The 21,664-nt window shown below is 31.6% G+C and overlaps 1 protein-coding gene across 2 annotated transcripts; it reads left to right on the top strand.

The window, feature by feature from the left end:
• Positions 1-4,980: 4,980 nt before the first annotated feature.
• Positions 4,981-18,033, top strand: LOC134725722 (alpha-mannosidase 2-like). 2 transcript variants are annotated; one of them, XM_063589758.1, is made up of 2 exons: positions 4,981-5,091; positions 13,786-18,032. In XM_063589758.1, the coding sequence occupies exon 2, from the start codon at positions 13,839-13,841 to the stop codon at positions 17,040-17,042; it is 3,204 nt and encodes a 1,067-aa protein (XP_063445828.1). In that variant the 5' UTR covers positions 4,981-5,091; positions 13,786-13,838; the 3' UTR covers positions 17,043-18,032. The 2 variants fall into 2 exon arrangements, with proteins under 2 accessions (XP_063445828.1, XP_063445829.1); XM_063589759.1 differs by lacking the exon at positions 4,981-5,091 and adding an exon at positions 8,760-8,814 and having other exon boundaries at positions 13,786-18,033.
• The last annotated feature ends 3,631 nt before the right edge of the window (positions 18,034-21,664 follow it).

Raw genomic sequence — 21,664 nt, 5'->3', positions numbered from 1 at the left:
TTTCATTATTTTCACATTTATTACAAAAGTTAATGAAAATTCTTTGATAGTAGTATAATACCGGCGTCACACACCATATATCGTATAGCTCTGACGTATGTCGGGCGTGTTAAACAATCATGCACGCTGCCAATACGCTAGTAATTTTGGATGCATTCAACCTGTCAATCATATCTGTAATGTGTACAGAACGAGCTGTAATCGTTTATTTGGCGTACGAGAAGCGTACCTTAGCGGTTATTGGGCGTTCAAGAAACGTATGTTGGCGTATGCCTGGCGTTTGTCTAACGTAGACAAAATGTACGCTACGAAGGAAAACAGTTTCTTGGACGTATTTGAGACGCGTCCCGGTCGTGTCTTGGACGTTCTTTTATTGGGTGTTTGTTACAAACACGCCCGCATACATTTTAATTGAAGTTGAACGATCTTGAAGAGTATACAATGGGCCTTAAACGTGTCTCAAACTTAACTGTAGCGCGTTCAACGCGCTTGCAGCGTATCTTTAACGTGCGTGTAGCGTATACCTTTGTATTTTGACGTACTTCAAACTTATGCAGTGCGCGTTTAACGATTGCTTAGCGTTCCTTTGGCGTGCAACTAACGTATACCTGCTTTGTCAATTTTTTCCGTGCGTTTGATGCACGCCGTTCTATACGACAATGTGTGACGCCGGCATTAGGAAATTAGTTCAAAAGCACTGAAGTATTAGTTGTAGAAGACTACTTGAAGCCTAGATAAAACGATATGTATATAAAGAATGTTTTGTGTAGTTTATGTAGCAAATACACAATACAGACATTCAAATGTTCAGAGGGGTCGTTAGTTATGATATGATTATTCACTAGTCGACTCTCTGTGAAGTGCATGGAGCCAAATGTAGATGAATTTAAAACAAATCTTGGGAACTTCCGAGAGTTATAAGACCGTTTTTTCTTCAAAATTACTGTTTATTCACGGTCCTTGGTTATCTCTTTTATTTCATTTATTCATAGGCAATACAAAAATAGGAGTCGAATATAGGACACGACGTAAATAATATTCGACAATATACTACGATGTATTAAATAAGCTATTTTATAAAGCAATTCGGTCATTTAAACCATGTGTTCAAGTCAAAGTAAAAGGTACGTTTTATTTCTATTTCATTTCTATAATTGAATATTTATTAGTAAATTTAAATGCTTCCAAGCTAGACTACTAAATGTGGAGAATTTTTAAGGAATTACATATTGATATGAACGGTTACTACAAAATGTAAACAACGGTAATGCGAAAGACTCGACTGAGAAATCTCCGTAAAAATATATAGATACTGCGATAACGTATTGCCACTAAATTATTTAAACTTTAGAAATTGATCTGTTATGTAATCATGTTTACCTACTTATTTAAGTTATCTATTCCATTGAACTTGACATAAAAGGATACCACATATACAGGTATGTGACGGATAATGTCCCTATTGAAACCGACACTGATGGTTAATTGTGAATAACTCTTTATGACAAAATATTTGACTCAATTTTAAAATGTGTACTTTCAATTTTTATGTATTATCACTACAGCACACATCAGCTGAACATTGATTACCTGCACATGTCACCCAAACTACGATTTGCGAGGGCTTGTTATACATTTCTAATCATATATCATCCAAATTGTACGATATCCGGGAGAATTTTGCGGGGATGTTTTTATACTTACTTTTAAAGAAAGGTTTCGACACAATGCTCAAAACAGTATTGCATAATAATGATGTGATCTCTTTATATTTATTTTAAGAACGCCTGCATTTATGACTTGTTGCGCAATGGATACATAAACCCGTTTTCGTAGCAAGCATCACTTCTCTCTCTCTCTACCCTTCCAGGTCATCTTAATCTATATTCATTTTAATTGGAATGATGTTTTCTAATCTTTTAATTCGTTTTCTGTGCTATAAGCTGTAATCATTAATGTATTGTTTTGATTATTTCAAAATTATTACAATCTTTGCTACGTGTTTTACCGGTTCCTTGGTCATGTAGGTATATGATCGTTTACCAAAACTAAGATTTAAAAAAAATGAATGTGGTTAAATGAAAATCAATTCTATAATGAAAATATCAGTATAAAAATCACTTCCTTAAATATACCTATATATATATAATTCGCTTTATACAAATTTATTCATGATTGACCATCTCTGGCAACAGACAAAGTAAAATACAAGTTTGCTAAACTTTTTAAAGTTTATACGAAGAAATCCGAGAAAAATTCTAAAGAGGACGCCCATAAGCAAATGACGAAACACATCAAACGAATTGAAAACAGCTGTCATATTCCGGACTTGGTACAGACATTTTCTTATGTATGACAGTTGCTAAAATTAACAGAATAAAAAATATCGTGCAGGTTTCAAAGGTGAATGTGCAATAAAAATATGTTTACAACTACATCAATGACAAAATCATCACGCAAAACATTTTTACTTATTATGTCTTCCCCCCCCCCCCCCCCTACATTGATATTAGGATAAACATGACTGTAAGGGTGTAATTGGGTAGTCGTTGAGGACAATATTTATTGGAAAAATGCTTTAAAACGTCTCTGACTTACATGTTAAATTTTGTCCTTTACAACAATTTAAAGCTGGTCTATTGACTTATAGACAGTTGAATGTTGGTAAGGTGTTATCTTGACTGCTAAATATTTTTCTTTATTTTGTTGGGTTGTCAACTAATTGACACATATTCCCAAAATATCTCTTTGTTTTATACATATTTCTGTGATTTATATAAGATCTACTTACATGGACAAATGATAATTTTATGTCTTGACATATTTTTTTTAGTTGGACAGTATTTATATTAAAATTATTGTAAATGATAGTTTCAAATGGTCACTGATGAGTCTTTTGTAGACGAAACGCGCGTCTGGCGTTAGTATGAAATTTCATTCCTGGTTTCTATGGTGAGTTGATTTTACATGGTAATTAAACACAATTGTAAAAGTTTTCTTGATGTTCAACAATTTTGAAATGTATATGATACACAGAGAACAAACGATGCCATTGTTTAGTGTACTAACCACCCAGTAGTCAGCACTTCTTTGTTAACATGCACTACTATTTCTGTCAGTTTACCTTCGGTCCATGAGTTTGACTGTCCCTCTGGTATCTTTCTCTTTACACCAGCTATATTTGGCAAAACAAATCATAATTTGGGTGTCAATGCTCTTTAATTGCGTGCTTCAATTAACTTTTTCCCATTGGAACTTAACTCGTGAGTCTTTTGTATACGAAACGCCCCTCTGGCACGCAGAATTAAAAAAAATCGTATACGATGATAATAGTTATTGATAATGCTAATTCAACATACATTAGTTGTTATTTCTATTTGTAAAGCTAAAACGACTGATTATCTCTGACAGTAAAAAAATCGAGATTTCTTTTTCAAATACATGATATATTTAAGTAAGAGGAATTTAATGAAAAATACCATGAAATTAAGTATCACGTTAATATTCTAGGTATTCTGCTCAACTGTTTCAAAGTCGGGCGTAACGCATAATTCATGCGATCAATCAGCCAATAAATACTGTATTTGCAAGCGATAGAAAAGTCTTTTATGAAAACCTATTTTTAACGTGTTAAGACATTATCAAAGTAATAAGACACAATAATGATGCATTCTTTATTTTTGCTATTATATAAATTAAAAGATTTTACATTGTCATTTCGGGGCCTTTTATAGTTGACTATGCGGTCTTGGCTCTGCTCATTGTTGAGACTGTACGGTGACCTATAGTGGTTAATTTTTGTGTCATTTTGGTATCTTGTGGAGAGTTGTCAATTATACCCTATCTTTTTTTTTTATAATTAATACTGAAATTTTATAATCAAATTCAAATGCTACCTCAAAAACATTTTCAGAAAGCTGAATGATAAGTTTGCAAACATTGTATACAAATTTAACAGGCAATACCGAATAAATGAGTGGCAATCAGTTTTCTGGTCCGCTGTTCGTCATCTGTGAAACAGATATTGCATTATCGTCAACCAACTGCCAACGTCGTTTGTAAAAATTTCGAAAGGGATGACTTTTTAACTTTATCATTTCGAACTCTTGATGGCTCTCGTATAACAATTAACTCACTATCAACGGATGTATACTCCATATGCATGTGTTTCTCGGATTTTGTTAGTACATAGAAACAGCAATTAACTATGTGGAAGCTAAAATCCATCTGTTTTATCGTAAAAAGTAAAATCACAAAAATACTGAACTTCGAGAAAAATTCAAAAAATCCCTAATCAAATGGCAAAATTAAAGGCTTAAAAACACCAAATTAAACGAATAAACATATTCCTGACTTGGTATAGGCATTTTTTCATTTAGAAAATGGTGAATTAAACCTTGTTTCATAGCTAGCTAAACCTCTCACTTGTATGAAAAGAGGAACGAAAGATACCAAAGGGACAGTCAAACTGACAGTCGCATACAAATCCAATTTTATTCTTACTTTTGTTAACTCTCATTATCTAATTAAAATGGTGAGCATAAACTCGTCACATGCTTGTTTATGTGTGTATTGCAATTTAATAAATCGTGTCTCCCAATAACAACAGTAGTATATACCGGTGTTTAAATGTCATAAATCGATTGAAAGAAAACGAATCGGTTTTACAAACTAAAACCGAGAAAAACGCATTAACTTAAACAGGAATACAAACGAACAACAGGAACACTTCATGAAATGAAAAGAAACTCAATCCACTAACATACATAGAAACGAACTATTTGATATCAACTGTCAAATAAGTTATGAAACCTATTATAGTACACATTGCTGTTAAACTATGCTAGCATGTAACAACTCCCGATTTACATATATCATGAACATTTTGTCGTAGACACATCGATTAAGATTATATAAGAATTATTTCTCGCTAATGGTGTATTTATTGAAATCTAAAGATAAAAACAGGAAGACATGTACCGGTAAACTTGACCTACCTTGTAATAATGTCAGATAAGATAGCAAACATTTGACTTTTTAAAGAGAGTTACAGGTGTACTTGACACGACGCATATTTCTATATTTTCATCTGTGAGTAAACTCTGATTCTATATTTCATTTATAGTAATAGATAGTTTTAGGTCATTTTTAATTTTCCGTAGTTTGTTCAAATACGGAATAATTTATCTGAGTAGCATTAATGTAATACAACTTCCCTTGTATATAAATGTAGCGATAATTTATCGATTTGCATGAAATAATCATTTGTTTATTTTAAAAGGAATCCTTTCGGTTTTCTGACAATTATATACAAAAGTGAAATTTTCTTGATTTGCTTTGGTTGCGTTTTAAGCATTGACCACTATTTCTAGTAAATTAATGCTTTAGCTTTTTTGAAAACAATATATATATATATATTGATGTGAAACTGGTAGTCAAAATAATGTGGCTTTTTAGTAGCTCTGCATGTCCGCCTAGCCAAATTAGTTTTCCTCATTTCATTTGTCATCAGATGGCCCAATCGAGGCAAATGTTTCCTTAAAATACATGTTAATACATCAGATTAAAAATTTGCAACTTTTAATCTCGAAGTTTCCGTAGTTTTATTAGATTTTATTGGATTTGGTTACCAAACATTGAACATGATAATTTATAATAAGTTCTAATTGTTTACTTTGGGTGGCATCAATCGGAAGAGTGGTGGACTGTTTTTGTGTCACATCTGACTACTATTATTAAGAAAATTAGCAATGAAACTTGTTTAAATAGGTCCCATGGGTACAAAAAATTAGATGAAGATATTTATATGACTTTTTTTAATGCTAAACAACTGAGCATTTTATCATTATCTTCCCCTTTTTAAAAATCTTGTGATTTATGATGAATTAACATAGTTCAAATGAGGGATTTTACCGATCGATCGCATCCCTTATTTCAACTATTTTAATTCGTCATAAATCCCAAGATTTTTAAAAAGGGGAAGATAATGATAAAATGCTCAGTTGTTTAGCATCAGAATTATTTTATACATGATCGAAGGCAAAGTGCTCTAGGAACCGATAATGTAATTGTTTTAGTGTGTGAACATTGGAGGGTAAACATTTATTTTAACATACATGTAAATATCTTCATCTATTTTTTGTATCCATGGGACCTATTTAAACAAATTTTATTGCTAATTTTCTTTTAATAATAGTCGTCAGATGTGACACAAAAACAGTCCATCACTCTTCCGATTGATATCAAATATATTTTGTATTGCATAAATCGTAAAACCAAATAATATTAAAAATATTTTTTCTGTTATGTTATTTCCAACAAATATTGCCCAAAAGGGTTTCAAAAAATGGGGGCACACCGGCAACACATCTTTAGGATTGGGATTTATATCAAATGTCTGTACATTGATCATATATAAAAAGTAAAATAACAAAAATACATATCTCTAATGAATTCAAATAAAAAAAAATGGTCCTCAATGATCTTTAACTTCGTGCTTTTTTGGCCTTTTTAACTTTTTTGATTCGAGCGTCACTGCGACTTTTGTAGACCAAAAGTGCGTCTGGCGTAAATATTCAATGTAATCCTGGTTTCTATGATGAGTTTATTTATTAAATGGTAAAATCAAAATCTGTATAAGAATCAAAAATCATAATCAAACGCTTTATAAATGTCCCCTACCATCCTCTCCCATAAATCACATTGTTTGAAAAATCTTTAGTAAGATTTTACTTACTTTCAAGCTAAATAAATTTATAAAACTAAATATAAATATAAAATGCAAAAATATTTATTGATGATTTCTGATAATGCATAATTCCTTTTATATAACAGTTGTTATTACAACATAAAATCGGTGATACTCGATTTACACGAAATAACCCAATTAACCTTCCGTCTGTTAAAACTTGATGTTAATTCACAGGGGTTGTAGTATTTCAGTAGATAGCATTTTAAACGGTTATTATTGATCTTCTTTATCAATGAAATATTGTATACATATAGGAAATAGATATGATTATCTAAGTAAGTTGTTCAAATTTTACTTTAAATGGAAAGATATGAGCCTATTCAAAACATAAATTTAGCAATATATGCATGCCAATGCTCTTTTGTCGAATTGTTGTCTCTTATCACATTTACCATTTCTATTCTAAATTTTCATTAAACACAGTGGTGTAAAAAAAGGGGGAATTTGGATAGGGAGTACACAAATTAGACTGAAAAACCCCAATTACATGTAGGATCATTAGTATCCTTATTTTTGTATGGTTTTAATAAAATGAGTAATACTGTTGAACTGGACTGCCAGCATCCTACTATGTTCATATACATAAAAATAAAGTCATTTGCTTTTCTATCATACCGTTCAAAAAAGACCTGGGCACTTTAACTTTGTCAGTATATTGGTGTTTTTTGTTTTGTCTTTAATTTTTTTTTTATATCAGGCATCCAACAATTAGACACATGTCGTCTTCGTTATCTATTTGACTGTTCAGTTTTTACGGTTCAAAACTATCAAATCTATACACAAAGCTATTCCTAATCTTATCCGTAAGCTTTTGACTTGTGGAAATATTGACCTTAAATGAACTTGGTCACATTATGACCCATCAAAAATAAAACCAATCTCACATTCTCAATGATATGGAATAGCGGAACGACTGAACAGCAGAACAGCCTTAATAGCGGAACATTTACGAATTACAGAACATATTCGTTAATTGTCCTAGATATAACTTAATCGGGTTAAAAAGTTGTATATAACAGATGGAAGCATTTAAACTGCTTTCAGTTTTATCTGCGACTTTTCAATTTGAACGTCTCTTTGGTATATATTTTTTTATATCATTAACGATATACTGTATACCAGCAATGTTTTTTGGATTTTATTTTGAGATGTATATACATCCTACCATTCCCCTTCCAAAATTAATGTATCTGTTTGCCATCATCACATTAAGCATAGAAAAAGAATTTTTCATCTGAGTTATGCGAGTTTGATAAAGAGTTGCGATATTATTTTTTAGAGTGTTTGAGTAGTGCGAGTTGGCTGTGCGCCGAAATGTCACGAAACAAATACAAATTGCACACAAATCACTTACAAAATCATTTCCGACTGCTACGGCAATTAAAGCAATTTATACATTAAGTTATAAAGTCTATTACATACACTAAATATTTATGATTATATAATACTTCTGGCGATCGTCGGCTCGGAGACAAACTGGCGAAATATGTTGGTCTACAATTAAACAGTATATAATTTAATTTTTAAAACGGATTAAAAACACACATTTATAGGCTTACAAGCCCCGTTCACAGACATATAAATTTAAATTAACTAAATATAAGTACCAACGTATTTATACTGCTTATATTCATCAAACTGTAATATATGAATACTTTATTGTGAAATAACATTAAATATGCTACATATTTATAATTATATACTGAAGCGGAAACACAAATGATAAACTGAAAAAAGCAATACATAAAATGTATAATAAGAAAACTAGCAATAATATTTTATATTCAATGTGACTAACCATGGGTATATTATATAATTACATTATTTCTTTCTATAAAAGTTGTTCAATATATATTTACGTTTATTTACCTTTACGTAATATCATTTGAATTCATTTATTTCTTGATGATTAAGTCATGTAATAATGAGAGTAACATATGTACTTGCCACGAAGTATTTGTCCAATATTTGCATCTGTAAGTAAACTGTGATACGATTTTTCATTTATTATAGCAGATTTGTGGTCCAATTATTCTTCAGTTTGTTGGAATACGGATATTTCTGTAAGTTAAAATTTAAGTAATGCAACTTCCCTTCTAGTGCTTTTCATGAGTGATTGCGTTTACAGTGAACGAACGTTTCAAAAGAGGTTATCTTGATTTGTTGTTCATTTTCAGACCTTAACAGTGCATGTACCGTATTAGGAAAAGACATTTGTTTTTCATTTATTCATTCTTTTCTATTTTTAGCATTTATCAAATTTGATAGCAAATGTGTTATTAATTAATTATTATTATTTCATACATGGCTTAAAATAATGCTGCGTTTTTTAATCTTTATTTCTACTAAAGGATGGTAGTGACGTTCTATTTTCAAAATACCTCATTTCCATATTCTGACATTCATAACCACCATTTTGACATTTCTCTCATTTCTTAGTTTCCAATGTATATTTCTCAGTTCCAACACAAGAGTGTTACTACCAGTCCTTTGCATGGTTCCCTAGTTAAAAATTTATCCAATCGTAATTCTCTAGCCATGTCAGTATATTTTTCAATTTCAATGTTTAGCTTAGTCACATCGCTTAACGATGTACGAACCTTGTAAAAGAACATTTGTTATTCATCTGTTAAATTTCTTGAAAACTTAATAGTGATGGTGAATGCGCGTTTTAGCTTTAGTTTGAGTAATGATAATCATTTTGATACTGGAAATTATTTTTGCTTTTTAGTTCAACTATCCAAGTATAAGTGTCTTACTTCTTTCCTTTTTTATACTTCTGTTGCCTTAATAGTGAACACCGAGTCTGAATATTTGCTGGTGATCAATTGTGACGACTCCTAATCAATTTATGTGATTTGAACATCGGCAAATTATTGCTTTTAATTTATCTCGTCGCACAACCGTCACAAACTTTTTTCATAAAATCACTGTATATTAATACCACATGGTTAGTTAGATCAAAACTTTGGTAACATTTATTAGAAGAGATTCCAGGGTTTTAGAAACATGCCCGACTAGGTCACCAAACAATTAACATGCACGACTAGGTCACCAAACAATTAACATGCCCGACTAGGTCACCAAACAATTAACATGGCATTTTTTTAATGTGTTATAGTGATTTACTATATGATTCACCATTAGCGAGTTTAGAACTTTCTTTTGTTATATATCTGTAAACTAGTATGAAAGAAAAATATGCATTAAATGTATAAAAAGAAAGTCTCAAGACTACAAAAAAAAAATAAGAGAAGACTTATTTAGGAAAACTGAAAAAAATAAGTTTTTATGCCCCACCTACGATAGTAGAGGGGCATTATGTTTTCTGGTCTGTTCGTTCGTCTGTTCGTCCGTCCGTCTGTCCGTCTGTTCCGCTTCAGTTTAAAGTTTTTGGTCAAGGTAGTTTTTGATGAAGCTGAAGTCTAATCAACTTCAAACTTAGTACACATGTTTTTTATGATATGATCTTTCTCATTTTAAAGCTACATTAGACTTTTGACCCCAATTTCACTGAACATAGAAAATGAAAGTGCCAGTTTAAGGTTAAAGTTTTTGGTCAAGGTAGTTTTTATTGAAACTGAAGTCCAATCAACTTGAAACTTAGTACACATGTTCCTTATGATATGATCTTCCTAATTTTAAAGCCAAATTATACCTTAGATCCCAATTGCACGGTCCACCGAAAATAGAAAATGAGAGTGCGAGTTTCAGGTTAAAGTTTAGGTAGTTTTTTTTATGTGAAGTACAATCGATTTGAAACTTAGTACACATGTTCCCTATGATATGTTCTGTCTAATTTAATGCCAATTAAGATTTTTTTACCCAATTTCACGGTCCATTGAACATGGAAAATGATAGTGCGAGTATGGCGTCCGTGTGCTTTGGACACATTCTTGTATTTAAATGACCCTACACAATAAGTCCCCAACAGTTAAATGATCTCTTTATACCTTATAATAGGTCATCGATTTAATAATTCTACCACTTCACCACAATTGCCTTTATCTATCTATTATTATCATCCAATTTAAAGGTCTTGTTTAATTTGTCATTGAATAAAATTGATGAAAATATTGATTTTGCAAATGTAAGCATGCATTGAAGGTACTTTATTTTACCTTTTTATTTTTCGGTGTATGTTATTCAAAACAAAAAGTATCAAATGTTTTCGTTGTTGACATAAAAATGAATTGATTAATACCAAGCAGAATGAATTATGATAGAATTTAAAATACAAACATAATTTTTACTTTTTTTGATGATATTTTGTTCCTTTCAGCACAACATAAATATTGTCAATACAACATAAACTCGGTGATACCGCTGTAAAGGAAATGATCATATTAATCTTCCGTCTTTTAAATTTGACAGTGTAACAGTTAATCAATAGATACTAAGGTGATTTCAAATTTCAGTAGGTAACATTCTAAAGGGTTATTACTGACATCATTTGTCAATGAAATGTTGTTTAGAAATGAAATAGATATGATTGTTGTTCACTTTTAATTTTCAAATTAATAAATTGAGCACATTCAATAACTTCACAATATCCATATATAAAAGCTATAAATAAGCATATACACAAAATACTCTAAAATCTTTTTATAAAAAGGAATAACAATTACCTCTCTATTACTGTGTAATTATATAGATTGAGTGTTAAATAACTGCAACACAATTCCCATCAAGAACTGACAGGATAGAGAAGGTCCACAAAAAAGTTGATAATGTTTAGTTCTAGTATTTTAGAATATTGACTAAATATATTACAACTACTAAAACTCTAAACACGAATTGTCACTGAAACAGTGGTAAATGGATATTGGACATTCAAAAGTCAACCCTCCTTTATTTATTATCGATAAATGGAATTTTAAAAGATTTAAATTAAAACGAAAAGGTACAAATCAGCGGCACAAACAGAGCACATAGTTGTTTGATTTATTTATCATGCAGTATATTAAACAGCGCATTATATATTATAAAAATTACGCTAAGCGCTTTATAAAATAAGACATGTTTATATATACAAGAATTATAGATAAAATATGAAAGCTCATGCAAAGAATTTTGCATAACAGAAAAAGTCACCGATAACTTGCAGAAAGGAAAAAAGAAATGTTAAAATTTATAACAATCTTATATCAAATATGTGGTATATAAAACAATACGATCTTTTCTGATAAGTTTTTTTCTTTCTCAAATCGTCATTCTAAATTAAAAGATCCATAACACTGTTTGAATGAAAAGTTAAAAAGTAGTAAGACATTCAAGATATTTGATTAAAATCTAAAATAATTAAACAGTGAGGTAAAAATAATGTTAGAACTATGAAACATGTCTGAATAAAGGAGTTGTCCAGTTTAAAAAGAACGTTCACATATTGTATGTTTCGTAGTTCACATGGTAAAAATTCTACGGTACACCGTCTGATCTGTCAAACATTCTTTCCCCATGCGCTTTAGTTCTTACATTTGGTATAATAAAACCGGATCGAGAGATAACCCACTATTGTTTATTCTTTAGTTTTCTATGTTGTGTCATGTGAACTATTGCTTTTCTGTTTGTCTTTTTCATTTTTAACCATGGTGCTGTCAGTTTGTTTTAGATTTATGAGTTTGACTGTCCCTTTGGTATCTTTCGTCTATACCAATAGTGATAATAAGCGAACAAGAAAACTATAGCATACAAAGTCACAAATTCCGCGAATTTTTATAGTTGCAAGAAGCAAATTCAAAATACTTAAATTGCTAGGTATGAAATCGTGCCATCATACATGTTATATCTGAAGCTTTTTTTCTGAAAGTTTGTTAACGTCAACGAAAAGAAACAAACATAAAAATATCACTTTATATACTGAATACGTCCAAAGTCTTTTGTCAGGAACACACAAATTAAAGAAGACGAAAGTTAAAGAAATTTGTATAAATAAGATACAGTAAAGATTACAATGAGCCAACTCTTTTTACATGTTACAATGCATAAGAGATTGTCAATAAAAGGTAAAGTATGGCCAACAACTAGGATCGTTGGCTCACACCGAACTGCAAACCTTATGAACTACTGCTACTGAACAACGGGCTCTTGATAAGAGAGAAGTGTATAAAAATACAGCGGGTATATAGAAAATGTAAACAGCTATATTTTGTGTTTTGTCAATGGATTTATTATTTTTGAACAGCGGTATACTGCTGTTGCCTTTATTTATGACCAAGGAGACTTGAAAGCAATGACAAATTTTAGGACGACTTGTTTAAATAAAAATCTCAATGGTTCGTGAAGAACTTTGATGTTGATAGATAAAAAAGAGATAAAAAACGATAATATGAATATTACTATATCAATAAGTCTATTTGACCAAAAGGAGAGATTCTCAATGAAATAAGTTGATATTTTTGTAAACAAAATTTACTGTTAAATGCGGTTAGTGGAACGCATTTTTTCATCAAACGTCTGCAAAGTTTGAAATGGTTTCATTTAGTATTGTTTGACGTCTTATTGTATTCATAACAAGTATAAAATACCTAAGAGATCTATCTGACCTGATTTGTCTGTATTTGTGTTAGTCTATTGATATTAACAGAGCAAATCAATCATGACCACATTTTTTTATTTGTATATATGAATGAAATATTTTGTAAGTTTTTATTAAGAGATGTTTATTAAAATATCTACCTTTTATGCTTTCACTAACTGGTTTCCTCTTTAAACTATGCGTTATACTTTTAGAGTTCTCATAAGGCAAATACAATAAAACTATCATAGATAAATCTTAATGCAAACTGTAATAGGACAGCCATAGACACAAATTTGCTTCATAAATCTCTTTCATAATATCAATCGAATATTAATATTATAATAAGGGTTATGTAAATCAAGCATTTAATGTCAGTATGATAATCACTTACACAAACAATATTACTTAAGTTAAATTACACATCACCCAATCCATTTAAACGGTCATTTTCTCCAATTTACCGATATCTATACACTATTCATAAATGCTATAAATATCGTAATTTTAATTACAGGTTGAATTTTCATTGGGAAAAGGCACCTGCTTCAAGGACTTATCGTGTTGGATATGAAATATAAGGAAAGAATTGTAACAGCCACGATTGTAACGTTATTAGTTTTATTTACATTAACATTATTTAAAAGAAACGATATCTCACTATACAGTGAACAACGCAAAAGAGATATATGTGAGCCTAAACATTCTTACATGACCGCCGACTGGACGGTAGATTCGATTTACGATAATCTTAATTTTACTGTCAATTCTAAAGACGGATTATACACAGTGGTTGAAAAGCCAGGTTTTAATACTGGCCACCAAATAAAACATTCGGAACCCCTTAGGATTATCGTTGTTCCTCATTCGCATAATGATCCAGGTTGGTTGTGGACGTTTGAAGATTACTACACTATAAGAACACGGCAGATTCTAACTAACACTATAGAGGCTCTGAACCGATTTCCTGATTTTCGAATGATTTGGACAGAGACAGTCTTTCTGGATAGGTGGTGGAAAGAGTCTCCAGAACCCCTAAGATTGGCTTTCCGTGATTTAGTTCGGAAAGGTAAAATAGAAATATTATCAGGTGGTTGGGTTTCTGTTGACGAAGCTACTACTCACTATACCGCAGTACTAGATCAGATGATAGAGGGACATCTGTGGATCAAAGAACATTTTGGAATATATCCAAACATAAGCTGGTCAATTGACCCTTTCGGCTACTCTTCGACGTTACCATATTTGTGGCGGAAAGCCGGTATGAAAGATATGGCAATTTTGCGAATTCATGGAGCTGTCAAAGGATTTATGGGTAATAGAAAGATGCTTACGTTTAATTGGCGTCAACCATGGGACAAACATGGAGATCATGATATCATGTGTCACGTTGAACCTTTCACATTGTACAACATTGAATGTAGCTGCGGTCCGGACACGGAAATCTGTAAAGTGTTAGATTTTTCTAGTGTGGGTAGTTTTCCCGATAATGATCAACCAATAAATTTTGGTAAAAACAGACAGGCACGAAATTTTGAAGATTTTGCAGAATTGGTAGTTGGACAATATAAACAAAAAGCAGCGCTTTACAAGCATAACGTCATATTAATGCCTCATGGGGACGACTTCAGATACATTGAGAGTTATGATTTTCAGACCAATTACGAAAACATGAAACGATTAATGGATTATGTTAATAAGAAATCTGAATGGAATATTAAAATGGAATTCGGCACAGTCAGTGATTACTTTGATATCCTTCATGCTGAAATGAAAAAAGCTAAATTAAAAGATGTCAGTTTAACTGGAGATTTCTTCACATACACAGATAAGGATAACGAGTATTGGAGCGGGTATTTTACAACAAGACCTTTTGACAAGCGTATGATACGAGAATTGCAAGAATATCTGAGAGCAACGGAAACATTTATGTCACTGATTTATGTGTACTTATTACAACATACAGATTCGATGCCGCTTGACTTAGACAGTGATTGGGAAGCTATACAGTTAGCTCGGCGAACGCATAGCTTAGTACAACATCACGATGCAATAACCGGAACATCGACCGAAGGGACGGTTATTGACTTCGAAATTAAAATATACGAAGCGATAAATTCATTGATAGAAATTATTCAAAAACGTTTGACTAATATCTTGTCGCCAGGAACACGTACTAACGTAGCCGATCTCAAACTCACGCGAGAGTTACCATCTCCAAAAAGTAATCTGGAAGTTAAAACTATATCCAGTACGTCTGACACTAGTTCACTAGTTATATTAAACTCGTATTCAATACCAAGGACAGAAGTAATAAGCGTTTATATTGACACGTATGATGTTGAAGTGTTTGACAGTAAAAATAAAGTTGTTCCGTACCAAGTAAGTCCTGTTTGGTTAAATCATTATACCATATCTCAACATGAGTATCAAATCATATTTGAAGTAAATGTTGCAGCAATCGGGTTTTCTGTATATAAGATTCGTAGAAGGAGTCTGGTTATCAACCGTGTGGTCAAGCCTAATAAAAAAGACAAATCAGTGTTTTCTAATGTCATCAGTGTGAAAGGAAAAATAGATGATAAATATAGGTTATTTTCCATAAACAAGGATGAAGAAAATTCGAAAGTGGATTTGATTGTAGAAAATAATTTCTTGAAATTATCTTTTATAAAAGCAACCGGTGCTTTACATGAAATGTGTTTGAAGACTTCGACAAAATATTGCACGAAAATTGCTGTTGACTTTTTCCGTTATTTTGGAAACAACAGCAATGCTTACTGCTTCAATTCAAATAAATTGGAAGAGGATTTATTTTTAAATACCGATTCAGTGACGCTTATAACAGGAAGATTTATGTCTCAGGTAAAAGTTCACCATAAGTTGTTTTCACATAGCGTGACCCTTTATCATAGCAACAGTATTCAAGGTCAAACTGTCCACATAGAAAACAATGCAACATTGCTGACACCAGAAGAAGAAAATACCGAATTAATGATGCGAATATCAACCAACATTAAAAATAAAGATATATATTTTACAGATTCTAACGGCTTTCAAATGAATCGACGAAAAACGCGAAAGAATTTACCAATAGGTGCCAATTTTTACCCATTTACAACAATGGCAGTTGTTGAAGATACCGATACACGGTTATCGCTACATACAGCCCAACCGCTTGGTGTTGCAAGTTTTACTCCTGGTTCATTAGAGGTTATGCTTGATAGGGTACCTATGTCGTTTGGTAAAGGGTTGGATGAACCTGTGACGGACAATAAACCTGCTATAAGTAAATTCATATTACACCTAGAACAGCTTCGTGATCACCACATCACAACGGATTATAGACAGTACCAAATGCAACCATCCATGACCAGCTACATCATAAACGATTTGCTGCAGAACCCAGTTATATCTTTGTATTCTTTCACATCTGTTAATTTTAAAGTCAAAGAATTGTCATTTCTGAATTCCGATAAGCTACCTTGCGATATTTCAATTGCTAACTTCCGGTCTTTATTGACTGAGTCAGGAAAATTCATTGGAACTGGATTAACATTACACAAACGTGTTACCTCTTGTAACGTTCATCAAAACGAGAATATATGTTCGGGGACGCATGAACTTGATCTCAATTCATTATTTAAAGATTTAACTTTAGAAAAAGTAAGTCAAATGTCTCTATCACATTTACATGAAGTGAGAAACGAAATAAGTAGGGTAGTCATTAAACCCATGGAGCTAGAATCATTTCAATTCAGATGGAAAACGTAACATGATCAATGTAAGAGATCAGATCATTCTTTTATTCAGTTGATGATGATGAAACAGCCCCGCGTTCGCTTTTCACAGACAAACAATAATATGAAAGCCTGAAGAAGAAGAGAGTATTATTAAGGACATCTTCTGTCTGTAAATAGAAGTCAGAAACCGTATTAATAAAAGATCAAAACATGAAAATTTATGCTCCTAACGCCATAAAAATGAAGATAAATGTGAATGACAATCAAGGCACAAAATAAGTCTTATATCTGCAGTTACCTTATCAATTTCTATATATACCAAAAGTTTGAAAAGTGTGTGCCATGACAACGAATATTTGCTAAGGACAATGTTTGTATGTTTTTGTTATATACCGACTTTGTCGGCGCTAAAGGAGAACGTGGTCAAATCTCTTTATGATTCTCGGCTGCATTATATTTGTTAAGCAAGTAATCATTTATAGGAATAAACATGCAATGAATATAGAACTGGTCAATAGACGAATTCAACTTTTATATACATACTGTTTACTGTACCAGAAGTAGACCAAGTCGATACATGTACAAGATATAAAGGGGAGATATGATAAGAGGCTTTTGACAGGTGTTGCTATCGATTAGTAAATAAACGCTGCATTAAATTATTTGTGATCAAATAACGCTTTGAAATAAATAGCAAAATTTATAGTTTCTAGTGCAATACGTATTTCATTAACCCCATACCATTACATTTTCTAATATTCAAAACACTCGAGTGGACAAATGTCGTATAAGGGTGTGGATGTAGAATTACAGAATAGAGAAAATGGACAAAAAATATTAACAATGGAGAAAGACTGACATAAGAAAAGAAAATAGAGACTAATAAAATTCTAGAATATAACGAATGTAGAATAACGGGTCAAAGCATATTTTTTTTTTTAAAAATGGCCCAAACATGGATTTATATAGAAATGAATGACCCGGCATCACAAAGGCGGCCATTTGTGTATCATTTTAGTTGTAATTATAGATTGCCTAACAATGTAATTTTAACACACTATTTAGTATGTAAATATAAGAATGTTTAAAATATTTACAAAATGATGAAAATAAACGCAATATTTCGCTAGACCAACTAGCTTTATCAAGCGTGCATCTATCCAGGTGAAATCGGATGTAGATGATAAGAAACTTTTGCAGCTCAACGTCTATGTTGCACTGAACTGCCTTCAAAATAAGAAAATTTTGCAGCTCAATGTATATGACCTCTTGCATTTAGCTGCTTTGAAAATAAGAAAAATTTTGCAGCTCAATGTACATGTTGCACTTGGATTTAGCTACCTTAAAAATACATAATTGGTAGTTGAAGTTAGCAACGTCCATTGGCCAATATTACGGGATAAAAAGGACGATGCTTTGTTTTAAATTATTCTTTATCTTTCCTGTATCTTTTTTCGTCTTTTTCGTTAAGACCATCAGGTTCTAAAGTGTGGAGTTGGTGGATCCAAAAGTTTTCTCGTCTCCTTCTCGCCGTGGTGTCCCATTCGGTGTTGACTTCTATAATTTGGAAAGTGACATTATCAAAAGGATGTTTCGTTGAACGAAGATGTCTTGTGAGAGGACAGTTTTTGTTGGTTTTGTACGATGAACGATGGTTATTGAGCCGAATATTAAATTTGTTCATAGTTTCTCCCACATACTGAATGCCACAAGTGTCACATGTTAATATATAAATTGAGTTCTCCGTTTTACAGTTGGAATTAGAGTAGATGGTATAATTTTGTTTAGTAACGGAGCTGATGAAAGAACTGCTTGTATTGGCAGCTTTACAACACAAACAATTCCTTCGACCACATTGTTTGTAGCAACCGGGCGATGGATTAGGCTGCTTGGTTAATACAGATGTCACTAATTTGTCACGGATGTTTTTAGGTCTTCTGAAGGACATGACTGGTGGTGAAGAAAATACTTTTTTTAGATTTAAATCATTTTCTATAATTTTCCAATGCTTCTGAACAATGGATGACACATTTTTAAAATCAGGATGGTAAGTGAGTACAAGGGGTGTTCTGTTAGCTGCTTTATTCTTATCTTTGTACTCAAGAAGTTCTTGGCGACTAGTTTTGTTTGCTCTTTCGAAAGCGCTATCAATAATGTTGTTATTGTATCCTCGAACAACTAGATGTTTACGAAGTTGTCCAAGTCTAGCATTTTTCGTATTTTCAGTAGAGCATATTCTCTTGATTCGCAATGCCTGGCTGAATGGGATACCACGGGAGCAGTGTTTAGGATGGCAACTTTTAGGAGAAAGGAATTGATGTTTGTCCGTTTGTTTGGTATGAAGGTCCGTTATAATGGTTCCGTTCTTGATGTAACTCGTAGTATCGAGGAAGTTTATTTTCTCCATAGATGATTCATATGTAAATTTTATTGAATGGTGGAAAGAGTTGCAGTGTTCTAGAAATTCATTAAGATGTTCTTGTGAATCTGTCCATTTGAAATCAATATCGTCAATGAATCGGAACCATGATAAGGGCTGATATGGAGCACTAGCCAAGACTAGTTGTAATTAGATATAGTTCTGGAAATGTAAAATCAAAAGGCTAAATTTCCGTTGAAAAATACGGTAAAATATAAGGTCCTTATGATAAAATAATACACCTAAATATAGTAATTTATACATGTAAGATGACAAAATTTGTTTCCATGTAGCTAAAGTCGAATTTTTGTTGTGTTCATGTTACTTGGGCTTTATCTTTATTGTTAGTCCCTTTAATCGTTTTTCTTTTTTGAACATAGTGCTAATTATTTTTATTTAACATATGATTATTATTTTTTCTCTTTTTTAAAAGCTGTAAATTAATAATGAAAATAAAAAAATGAATAAGATGTATAAATAGAAATAAATTAAAAATAGTGCATATCAAAAACTGGAGACTAAATATTGAGTTTTATTTTTTCAATTTTGTAGAAATTAAATAAAATCTAGATGTAGCTTGTATCCTACTGTTTAAATTGTTACGTATACTTTTGATTCTTGTACAGTTTTAGAAAGTTGTTTATTCTTTATCAATATAAAATAATAAGAGAATATGATATGATCGATGATAAGACAACTATCCAACATACACCAGATAATATAGGTCATACGGATTCAACAATCATCAAAATGCATCCCACCTAGTCAGATATAAAAGACTTATCATTAAATACCTTAAAACAAAAACTAATAGACTAAATTATGACATCAAGAATGAATTGGACTTTACATAAAGTTTCTTAGGCCGTGTTCACACCAAACTCCATGAATGGCAAAACATGTTTACAATTAGTTTAATGTAATGTACACTAGTCTCACATTAAATTTGTTCACATCTTTACACCTGGTTTAATATTCTGTACATGATATTTATTCACACCTGTAAACTATATGTCATTTAAATGCTCATTACATGGAATCGAATTCATAATTTTTGTGTAATTTGGTCTCTTGTGGAGAATTGCCTCATTGGCAATCATGCCACATCTTCTTTTTTATATTTGCAAAAAATAAAAATAACTAATGAAACAAATAAAAACAAAGCAGGACCGAATAGAGTGAAAAGAGGCAAGACAGGGATTACAACTAAAAATAATAATGCAGGATAAAAAATGTCATCACAGTCCCCCCTTTACCCTTATAAAAATCAAATGGTAACTTCCTTACGATTGCGTAATAAGACAACTTTGGTTTCACCAGCGTGTTCAGAGACGAAAAAGAAGGATTGGCATAAAAAAACAGTTCGTACATTTCAAATTAATGCATACATCGGCATGTGATTATCGTTTTATTGTATTATAAGTTTTTTTCGTTTTTTAATTTAAAACCCATTCGTTATTATTTAGTGTGTTTATGAACCTTTTGTTGGATTCAACAGCTGTGTTCTTTCCTAAATTTTTTTTCTTGAAAAATATCAAAAAGGTTTTACGTTAGGCTTGTGGAAGCTACACACTAAAATTTACGACAAAAGAGACGATTTTTCGTTCCCTATTGTTAATTTTCCATTTTTAGATGGTGATGTTCCTTTGGCACCATCTTACGGTGTTTATATTTCACAACTTGTTTGCTATGCCCGTGTCTGTTGTAACGTTTTTGATTTTAACGAACGCAACCTATGTATTACTGGTAAATTATTAAACCAGGGATATCGTTACCATAAATTACTTAAAACCTTTACTAAATTTTTCCATATATATAAAGTTTTGGTTTTGAAGTTTGGTTGTACCTGTAGAAAACTTATTTCAAACGGGATAGCATATCCTCATTTTTACGGAAATGTTGTTAACCGTGCCCGGAAATTTAGAAATGATCCATGTAAACTTGTTGCTCCTTTAAATAAACTTATTCTTAAAGATTACCTATTCAACACTGTGATAAAATCATTGTATATTGTTTTTATTGGTATAAATATTAACTTTGTTATAAGTAGATTAAAAGCTAACTAAATAATACTAGTATGTTATATACATATACATTTTCATGGATCTACAATCTGTCGATACCTTTAACTTGGCATTGCACAAGGTCATGTTTTTTTCTCTGGCTGTTTATGACGTCTTTACACTAAATACATTGTATGTTGGATGTGAACGGATTGATTGCTTAATGTAAGA

The sequence above is a fragment of the Mytilus trossulus genome, chromosome 7 (genome assembly GCF_036588685.1).
Source record: "Mytilus trossulus isolate FHL-02 chromosome 7, PNRI_Mtr1.1.1.hap1, whole genome shotgun sequence".
Classification (NCBI taxonomy): Eukaryota; Metazoa; Mollusca; class Bivalvia; order Mytilida; family Mytilidae; genus Mytilus; species Mytilus trossulus.
Note: the sequence above shows the minus strand (reverse complement) of the source record. Positions and strands in the feature narration are given on the sequence as shown.

Bases quoted from the DNA above. Each gene is read 5' to 3' on its own strand.
- LOC134725722 (XM_063589759.1), top strand. From the start codon at position 13,839: ATGAAATATAAGGAAAGAATTGTAACAGCCACGATTGTAACGTTATTA.